The sequence below is a fragment of the Charadrius vociferus genome, unplaced genomic scaffold, assembly GCF_000708025.1.
Source record: "Charadrius vociferus isolate BGI_N301 unplaced genomic scaffold, ASM70802v2 scaffold195, whole genome shotgun sequence".
Lineage (NCBI taxonomy): Eukaryota > Metazoa > Chordata > Aves > Charadriiformes > Charadriidae > Charadrius > Charadrius vociferus.
Window position 1 is genome coordinate 874,719 of NW_009648539.1, and position 10,978 is coordinate 885,696.

The 10,978-nt window shown below is 39.8% G+C and overlaps 1 protein-coding gene across 1 annotated transcript; it reads left to right on the plus strand.

The window, feature by feature from the left end:
- Positions 1-6,535: 6,535 nt before the first annotated feature.
- On the plus strand, positions 6,536-10,642 carry TSHZ1 (teashirt zinc finger homeobox 1). The gene is made up of 3 exons (XM_009885900.1): positions 6,536-6,542; positions 6,678-7,130; positions 7,233-10,642. The coding sequence occupies exons 1-3, from the start codon at positions 6,536-6,538 to the stop codon at positions 9,860-9,862; spliced, it is 3,090 nt and encodes a 1,029-aa protein (XP_009884202.1). The 3' UTR covers positions 9,863-10,642.
- Positions 10,643-10,978: the final 336 nt, after the last annotated feature.

The window sequence follows — 10,978 nt, forward strand, 5'->3', positions numbered from 1 at the left end:
GTTTGTTCGGGGTTTCCTTACTCCTTCATCCCTGCTGTTGTGTGCATTAAACAGTGCTGAATGATGGAAAAGCTGAGACGAGACAAAGCCCCCAAATCCCTGCCGATGACCTGGCCACCACCGTCAGGGAATTCAGACTATCAGGGTTTTCATGCCAGTCTTCTCCAGCAGCATTTTGCCTTGAATTGCTGTAAGAGTCGTGTTTGCTGTTTGTACTCGGAGCTGAAACTTTCTCTTGCAAACCTGTTCGTGTGAGAAGGGCTGGCAAATTCGATGCGTTTTGCAGCGATTCCCAGCTACTGTCAGAGCGCAAGGATATATTCTGGGATGGCAAAATCACAAAGCCTTAAGCAAGCATTAAAGGGGCGGGCAGAAAGATAATTCAGCAGGGAAATAGGGAGTTGAACAGGAGAGCCTTTTGAATAAGTAATTTGTAATAAAACCTTTTTTTTTTTTTAGTTAAACACTATGAGCTTTCACCCTGTTCTTTCAAAATGAATAGAAAGTTACTGCTGACGATGACTGCGGTATTTGCCTTCTGTACCTGTGTGGTTGCCTTTTAATCACCGAACTTTTGTTTTGTACTTCACTATTAGTTAGTGATGCAAATGGAGGCTGAAATCCATGTGCCTGCTGAAGTCACTTCTCTAGGAGCCCCAGGCACCCTGGGCCTACAGTCTTTGTCATCCTGATCTCTGGTGCTCTCAATAATGCAGCAAGCCTTTGCTCCACCAAAGCGTCACCTGTCTAGGTGAGTCGTGCCATCCCCTATCTGAAGTGACAGCCATCTTTGAGTACCAGCATCTTAACTGACTTCTCTTTCATCATCCATGTTAGAGAAATAACATTTTCGACAAGGTGTTGGGTTTTTCCCCCGCTTTTCTTTATTCTTTCCCCAGCCCCCCTCCACCCCTTAGTTAGAGCACCTGATCAAAAAATTATTTCTGACAAAGATTTCCTGCTCCAAATTAAATGAGCTCAAGGAGACGGAGCATTTTCACGCAGAAAGAAAGTGAAACGTTGATGTTGGAAGTTAATGAATCTGGTAGCAGAGAGAACATTATTGAGACTGGATAATATGATCTAACAGCTTTCCCTCTTCTTATCCTCCCCGTAAAGAATGTATGGAAGTCAGTTATGTGGCATGATTCTAACATCTGTCCTACCCCATAATGGTAATTTGTATAAGTAATGGAAACAGGTTAAATACTTCCATTCTAATGTTGCCAGCAGGGATGAAAATGAACATTTCAATGAAATAATCTCGACAGAGCAGGGAGAGGAGGGGTGGATGGACTGATTCATCTCCAGCTCTCTTTGGTGATCCGAACACTAATGAGAATGCTTGAATGTATAGTTTATCAGATAGAAGGGGAAGAGCAAGTAAATTTCTCAGATTAGAATCACTGTGAAAATATACCCGCATGCAAGCTGCTTCGTTGCCAGCGTTGGCTAATAATTTGCAGCATTCATTTTAAGGGGATAGGGGAGGGAAGAGAAGGAGGTGAAGAATCTTTTTGTTGGTTTTTAATGGGATGCCTTTAAGGGTTATCAGTCAACCTGCTAGAAGCACGGAGGTTGTGCTTGTTACAATACCTTATCTACTTTTCAGACCCATTGCATTAGAATTAGAGGGTAGGCAGTTCTAGTATTTTGCCCCCCCATTTTGCTGCAATTAGAAATGAAAGACACAAACCACCGTAGTAAGGTTATTTGGTTGTCTGATAGTCTGTGCTGCTCCTCATCCATTGTCATAACTAAGCCATATTTTTCCGCTGTAGTGACATTGTAATACAGACACACACACAGATTTGTAGCATCTGTGCCAGAATTTGGTATGAACATTTGTATATACTAATACAGAAAATTCGCAAATCTTCCAGCAGGCATGCTAACCTCTCACAATGTGAGATTTTGGATTCTTTTGTAAAACTCTCATGACTGTATTGTGGAAACGTATCTGTAAATGTGGTTTTTTTTCCTCTGCCTCTCATTTTTCTGTAAGGAGGGAGATGTGTGCCTGTAGATTGTCTTTTCTATGCGTACTTTTTTGGCCAAGATGTGAAATGTGTTCTTGTGTGCAGTGGAAGTCACCCCCAGCCTAGAGTGCAGTTTGTGCAAGGTGACAGCGCGGGCTGTGAAAACTTCTGCAGCTGCTGTCTCCTGTTGGCTGGGTAAATATTGGAAGCTGTGGAAATACATCTGTTGAAGAATGGTGAACATTCACATTGTGCCACTGTTGTTTAGCCCCAGAGCAGGCCCTGATTTAGTGAAGAATTTTAGACTTAAACCCATCTTCATTTGTAGACACTATGAAATATGTATTTCAGTGAAAAATATTTCAGTATTCAATTGCTTTACTGAATTGGGGCCTTTAATACTTAGGTGTTTCTTCTGAATAAATTTATTTATCTGGAGGATTTAAAATAGGGTCTTGAAGAGTTTACTACATTTAATTTTGTAGGCTGTTAAAAACAAATACAATCATTACTTTTTGTTGTTTTCAAAACAATGTAATCAATGCTGAACCCCTTTTTGAATGGAAAAGCCTCCGTAGAGACAGATTCCTTCAAAAGCACTGGTCCAAGGTTACGGAAAGGTTTTATGTGAGAATATTTATATTTTTAACCACATCCTTACATTTCAGATCTCTGTCTGCTTTTTCAAACAATGGATGTGTATTTATAGTGTAAATATTCTCACTGAAGCAAACACAATGTGCTGTGCTACTCACATGTACAATATATAGCGTCTCATGTCCACTTAGATTAGAATGCACAGCTTTTAACACTGCTCAAAGATGACAGTATATCTATGGGGAAGCATTGGCATCCAGAAGGCACATTTTATGGGCAAAAAATATTAGCAAGACGTAATAAAAAGAAAAGAAATGCAAACTGCTCCCCCTAATTTTTAGTTGTCTGGAATTTGAGGCTTTTCCCCCTTTTTCCACCATGCATTTGCTTGAGTCTATGCATGCAGAAATGAGAAGGAAAAGAAAAGATGACGTTATGTTCTGTAATTTCTTCTGCTTTTGATATAGTTTTTGTTGAGGAGGATCACTGCTTATATCTGTTCTTGGTATTTTTGTGGGGTTTCAGAACACATGTAAACCAGCAGTGTCTTTGCAGATGCAGGAATATCTGGAGAAGATTGCTGAGAGTTTCTCGGTCACAGAAAGATAGGATGTTTGAAATCTGTCTGTCTGTTGATCTACCTATTACAATTTAGGGGGAGAATCTGTACATCTCATGCTTTTATTTGACCTAGAATAATATTACTTGTCTCTGCAAGTAATTATAATAGGAATATTTTTGCTGTGTTTAAAATTCTGAACCTTACTTATTTTGTCAAATTTCTGTGAGAAATTTAGTAAAAACATACATGTTTATAGAAATTACCATTCTTCATTTTGTATACCTCTGAATTAGCTCTAACAGAAACCTTTTCAGTTAGAGAATTGCACTGACCTTGCAAAATACCATATGTTGAGTGTGCTGCTTTTCATCTTATAAACGTTAGTAGTCTTGAATGAAAAGGTATTGTGTCTATCCTATGGTATCTAAAGGAGTTAAATAAATTCTTTTTGATTACAGTGATAGAAATTAAACATTTCAGATAAATTACTCTCTTATTGGTTAAGAAACGTTATTTCTTTGTGTTATTTCAGATAACTGTACAGACATGTGGGTGTGCACATCATGTAAATTTTTTTTTTTTTTTTTTTTTAGAATCTGGCTTAAATTCTGAAATCGTAGAAAATAAGAGTCCTGGCCAACGTACATTAACTCGTATATTGCAGTATATATTGGTAAGGGAGTGAATTCAATTGTGTAGTAGTCTCAGCAGAACTTAAGACTAGGAAAGTAAGTGAAAGATGGATATTTCACCCTAACACTCAGTTTCTGTGCTTTGACAGTTTAACACCGACCTTTCATGTAGTTTTAACATTTCTTGTGTGGTTTAGCTCCTTTTATTTTTATGGTAAAGTGCAAAAGTACGAGAATAGAGAAAACACACTGCCATAAATAAATAAAGGAAAATAAAAGATAGTGCAGTGGCTCAACTAGAGTTTCTACTTAAGCAGATATTTAGGTGGTTATATATAACAGTTATAAAAATATATATTTATGCAACTTAGTAAAGAGGTGTAAGATGATTCACATGAATTCTTACAAAATTCTGTATCAACTATAGCAACATTCAGCATCATACAACTGTTTCTTACATCTATGTATTAAAAATATTGGGATGTAAAAATTAGAGAAAATTGGCGTAGTTTCCCTGAGGTTAGTAAGAAGATGGCTGTTCATGAAAGCTCAGAATGCGGGACCCCCAGTTTTCAACTGCTACTCAGTGACTGCTGATCATTACTAAATTTTGTTGTTGTTTTTGTTTTTTTTTGTTAAATAAAAATGCCAGATGGTAACTGTCCATTTTTATGCATTTTAGGCCTCAGAGGGGTTTTTTTTTATTTTTTATTTAAAAGTAATTTCAGAATCAGAAATCATATTCTGTAACTGTTCTTTTCTGAAAATTAAAAATGTATTGTCTTTTGCTGTTAAAAATGACTGAAAACAGGTGTGTTTAATGAGAGAGCTGAGATCTTAGACTGTAGCTGTGGAAGTGAATTCTCCTTGCGTACCTAGAGTTCAGAACTGCAGCAGTACTACCGTGCACAAATACCTGCAGAGCATTTCAACAGCAGCATTGCTGCAAGACTGGGATGCTGACTGATTTCTTAGTTCTTTTACTATTTCTGTATTTTATTCTTCATTTTATGGGCCAAATGAATTTTTAAGATTTTTTTTTTTTTTCTGGTTTTATAATGCTTTTCTGGCATCTTTGGCTCCGGGATGATTCTGTAGTGACTTCTGTTGTGCTTGGTACTCACTAGTCCTTTTAAACATATTAGAAAACACCTGAGGCTGATGTATCTGTAAGGAATTTGGCCCTGCTTAACACTTTTTTAAAACCCAAAAGAACAAATTATCTTCTGAAACAATTTGACACTCAGAGGACAGATGAAGGATGCAGTGGACATCTTAAGGTTCAGCACTACCCCAGTACTAAATGAACTGCTTTCCTACTTTATCTTAAAAGATTGGACTGAAGCAGTTAGGGGCTCCATTAAGACTGAATTGCAAAGGTAAATACAGAATGTGGTACCAGCCATAATACTGTTACTTTTCTCAAGAAAAAAAAAAAAATGTTTCAAAGAGTGTTTGTATTACAATGAGAGAAGACTTTCTATTTTTCAGAAAAGAAGTTTCCGAATATATTAGGAGCTGCGTAGAAAAAGAAGCTCAACTTGTACTTATGCTCCCCCCAATTGAAGACAACCTCAGCTTTATTAGCGTGATAATACGTATTTTCTTCGTATATCATGGGACCGGAAGTGCCTCTTTTTCTGTCTTTCTTTCAGTATTGTACCATGGAGGGACATAGGGCACATTTCAGCATCACTTGCTGCACAGTTCACCTAACAAGGAGGCTTTTTAAAATTTGATTACTTAAAATCGTTCAGAATCCATATTTTCTACCTTGCCATGCTTATAAATGATCTACATTCCATTATCATAGTGATTTTTTTTAAGCTTCTTTTACAAAACGGGAGGGAAATGTGTACAAGCATGTTTCTTGCTCTGCAATGAAAGTGTACATTTATCACTTAGGTACATGTAAGCCACTTCTGTGAATTGGGCCCTTGGAGTAAATGTGTTTTGATGTAATGGCCATCTGCTCATGAATATCACATTTGCTAGTTTAAAAAAATAGTTTGATGTAGATAAACACATAGTTTGGTAAGTTTATATAGTTTCATCAGGTAGCCATGCAATAGCAAAGTTTCATATGTACCATAAGCCAATAATTAAGCTGGGATGGAGTTTTCAAGTTTTCTGTTTGTTGCTTTTAAAAATTAATCTCTAACATTTACTTTTAGTGTCTGGCTGCTGTTTTCAAAATAGTAAATTCAGGACCCACATGAGGTCATGACAGGAAGCAAAGTATATCCTAGCCGTTTCAGAAAACAATCATAGTGTTGCTTCTCTTTTCACCTTGTGAAGATGAAAGCTGTTCTGGTCTCAGGTGGACCCAGTTAAGCCAGCCACCAGGAGACCCTGGGACAGCTGACCTGACTTGCTTGCCCCATATAGCTCCGCTAAGAGTCAGGTAGCAGTGACACAGAAATGGCCCTTGAAGCTGTAGCTAAAGCCGGTTTACTGGACAGCCCTGATGAGATGGAGTTGGCCAAGGCAGTGGTTCGGAGTGCCTAGGTCTGAGGAGTGCAGGTCAGCTGCAACGTGTTGTGCATACGTAGTGCGGTAAATACAGCTCAGTGCCAGGCCATTTTTTAAGTTGATAAAAACTGGTTTAGTAAGCTCTTTGTTTGATTTTGGGTTTGATATTATGGTATCTACCGTGGTCCTGGCACATATTTTACTGCTGAAGTCAAAGTTTATTCTTAGATACCATTGATATGAGACTGTAACCAGGACAGAGTATGTGGATTTATAAGTGGAGTGTATGAGTGATGGCGAGTTTGGTTTCTGGATGTATCTTCAAAATTTGTCTTTGTGGTTACTGCTTTTAGTACAGAAGACAGCAATGATGTAAAATGTGCGTGTTTGATAACTTTGTCTTGTTTCCCCCCCCTCTCCCCTCCTGTATTTTAGCATATGTTCCTGAGGAGGAATTGAAAGCAGCAGAAATAGATGAAGACAGCGTGGAAGATGATGGGCTGTCTCTGGACATCCAGGAGAATGAGTATTTGTGCAATGAAGAAGCGGAGATCAAAGAGGCTCAAAGCTACCAGAACTCCCCAGTCAGCACTGCAACTAATCAGGATGCAGGCTATGGTTCGCCGTTTAGTGAAAACAGCGATCAGCTGGCCCATTTCAAAAGCACTTCCTCTAAAGAAGAGAAAGAGGATCCTCAGTGCACAGACAATGTTTCCTATCCACAGGACAGCTTGGCACAAATAAAAGCTGTGTATGCAAATTTGCTTTCAGAGACTTGCTGGTCCAGTTTAGCTTTGGACTTAAAGAAATCCAATCCAACCACCAGCAACAACGGAATCAGCCAGAATGAAAACACCACCAGTACTGACACCAACGCCAATTCCCAGAGTACTAGTACTACCAGTACCAACACGAGTACCAGTACAACTACCAGTAATACTAGTAACAATAATAGCAACAGTGGTGGCTCAGGTTATGACTGGCACCAAGCTGCATTAGCCAAAACTTTGCAGCAGACCTCATCGTACGGACTTCTCCCAGAGCCTAGTCTTTTCAGCACAGTACAGCTTTACCGGCAAAACAATAAACTTTATGGGTCTGTGTTCACCGGTGCTAGCAAGTTCCGATGCAAAGACTGCAGTGCAGCCTATGACACACTGGTGGAGCTAACAGTGCACATGAACGAAACTGGACATTACCGTGACGACAACAGAGATAAAGAAGCTGATAAGACCAAACGGTGGTCAAAGCCTAGAAAACGATCACTTATGGAAATGGAAGGCAAAGAGGATGCCCAAAAAGTGCTGAAGTGCATGTACTGTGGGCATTCATTTGAGTCTTTGCAAGACCTCAGCGTCCATATGATAAAAACAAAGCATTACCAGAAAGTGCCTCTGAAGGAGCCAGTACCAGCCATCACTAAATTGGTCCCTTCTACCAAAAAGCGAGCACTTCAGGACTTAGCTTCACCTTGTTCACCTGAGCCAACAGGGATCACTGCAGAAGCTTCCCTGGGTGAGTCTGCAAAGGACCAGAAAACTGCCAACCCGTATGTGACTCCAAACAACCGCTATGGCTATCAAAATGGTGCTAGCTACACTTGGCAGTTTGAGGCACGCAAAGCCCAGATACTGAAATGCATGGAATGTGGCAGTTCCCATGACACTTTGCAGCAGCTCACTGCTCACATGATGGTCACTGGTCATTTCTTGAAGGTGACCAATTCTGCTTCCAAAAAAGGCAAACAGCTAGTATTGGACCCTGTGGTGGAGGAGAAGATACAGTCTATACCTCTTCCACCCACCACCCACACAAGGTTACCAGCCTCCAACATTAAAAAGCAGCCTGATTCTCCAGCGGGCTCCACAAACTCGGAGGAAAAGAAAGACCTAGAGAAGGAAAAGGTGGTGGTCAGTGAAACAGAGAAAAAGATTAAAGAAGAGAATGAGGACTCTACAGAGAAATTTGAGCCAACAACTTTGTATCAGTACCTCAGAGAGGAGGACCTAGATGATAGTCCTAAAGGCGGAATAGACATATTGAAATCCCTGGAGAACACGGTGACAACAGCTATCAGCAAAGCTCAGAATGGAGCACCTTCCTGGGGAGGCTATCCCAGTATTCATGCAGCTTACCAGCTCCCGGGAACAGTCAAACCCCTTCAGCCCGCAGTGCAGAGCGTTCAAATGCAGCCATCTTATGCCAGCAGTGTAAAATCACTGTCGTCAGAACACAATGCGCTCATCCATTCTCCGGGCAATCTCACACCCCCACCTCACAAGAGCAATGTATCTGCTATGGAAGAGCTAGTGGAGAAAGTTACAGGTAAAATCAACGTGAAGAAGGAAGAAAAGCCTTTGGAGAAAGAGAAGAGTTCTCCAGTCAAATCCATGTCACCTGCTGCTAAAGAGAACAAGGACTTCCCAAAAGCTGAAGAAATAAATAACAAACAGCAGCAGAAGAAGAGCTCTGAGGCAGAAGTTCAGAAGGTCAAAAAGGATAGTCCAGCAGAAGCACATACGCCAAATGGTACAGAGCCACTGAAAACAAAGGTTGCAAACGGCTGTAACAATTTAGGAATCATCACAGATCATTCACCAGAGCCATCCTTCATTAATCCATTGAGTGCTTTACAGTCCATTATGAATACCCACTTAGGCAAAATCTCTAAGCCGGTAAGCCCCTCTCTGGACCCTTTGGCCATGCTGTACAAAATTAGCAACAGCATGTTGGACAAACCCATTTACCCAACCACTCCAGTCAAGCAGGCTGATGCTATTGACCGGTATTACTACGAGAACAGTGATCAACCTATCGATTTAACCAAGTCCAAAAACAAACCTCTTGTTTCCAGTGTGGCTGACTCTGCCTCATCCCCGCTAAGGGAGAGTGCCCTGCTGGATATTTCTGATATGGTGAAGAACCTCACAGGGCGTTTGACACCCAAGTCTTCGACTCCGTCTACCGTGTCAGAGAAGTCTGATGCTGACGGGAGCAGTTTTGAGGAAGCTCTGGATGAACTGTCACCAGTACACAAGAGGAAGGGCAGACAGTCCAACTGGAACCCTCAGCATCTTCTGATCCTTCAAGCCCAGTTTGCTTCCAGCTTGAGGGAGACCCCAGAAGGCAAATACATTATGTCGGACCTAGGTCCACAAGAGCGGGTACACATCTCTAAGTTTACTGGTCTTTCCATGACCACAATTAGCCACTGGCTGGCCAATGTGAAGTATCAGTTAAGGAGGACAGGTGGAACTAAATTTTTAAAGAACTTGGACACAGGACATCCTGTTTTCTTTTGCAATGATTGTGCCTCTCAGTTCAGGACTGCTTCTACATACATAAGTCACTTAGAGACACACCTAGGGTTTAGTTTGAAGGATCTGTCAAAGTTGCCACTTAATCAGATTCAAGAACAGCAGAATGTTTCAAAAGTCCTCTCAAACAAGACTTTGGGCTCACTTGGAATCGCTGAGGAGGACTTAGGCTCCACATTCCAGTGTAAGCTCTGTAACCGAACTTTTGCAAGCAAGCATGCAGTCAAACTGCACCTTAGTAAAACACATGGCAAGTCCCCAGAGGACCATCTGATCTATGTAACTGAATTAGAAAAACAATAGCGTCCAGGTAAGCAGCCAGGTATGCAAGTGACCACAGGAACATTGCACTAAACTTCTTCATAGTACTGCACTAGGCCTGACCTGAGCCTCTGAAATCAGTCTTACTTTTGTTGCTGAACTGCCTATCTGGACCTTGGTTTTTCTTACACTTATTTTGTAGTTATATTTATATGCTCTTTGTCTGATCTGTGCATGGTTATTTTTTTGTTTCTGTTTTTATTTTTTGTGAGTCAAAGTCTGACCTTTATTTTCAACATCTGTCCTTGATGTTAAGCTATCTTTTGTAGAATATAGTGGGAGACACTATTGAGAGACATTAATTTAGCCGTAAAGAAAGACACAAAGAACAATGATAAAGAGACATCCTAAAATTACAAAGTTGCCATGACAATAAAGGTCACAGAACCTGGTAGTGTCAAGTTTTAACCCTCTGAGAACTGTAATAGCATTTCTGTGCCTTTCCCAATGACTAAATAAGTAAATAAGGAAAAATAAAACAAAAGGCTTAAAGGCATTTCATTCAAATAAAAGCTGTGTCGGAAGCAGAACTTATTTTTTTTAAATGAATGAGCTTCTTTTTTTTTTTTTAATGCAGAACTGGTTTGTGAAGAAATTGTGCATGCAGTCCTTGGAAGAAGGAGAGCTGTGTAGTACTCAAGGGGTTAGGAAGCCACAACTGTATAAGTTAAATAATAATTAAAACAAAAAAAAAAGCAAACCAAGTTGCCACTATGCCCAAACCCTCTGGATGCTAAGAATTGCCACTTTTTGGCAAAAAAAAAAAAAAAAAGTATGCAAGCTGTTATTTAAAACAAGTGTAAAAATGCTCTTTTCTTTCCTTTTTTTTTTTTTTTGTTTTCCTGTAAAATACTGCAGTTTATAGTTATTTACAAATGTTAAGCTTTGGTACAAGCTGACCTTTCTATAGTGTGCTGCATTGGTAAATGAAAACAAAAAAAATGGGGCAAATGTTGGATTCTGTTCCTTGTAAATTGCCAGCATCAGCTTAAAAAAATACATGTTACATATCGTACCATTTTAAACTGTTCAACTTTCTTTGTACCTTCTGGCTGTATGCTTTCTCTTTTAACTTTTTATATTGTCATTTTATATTCG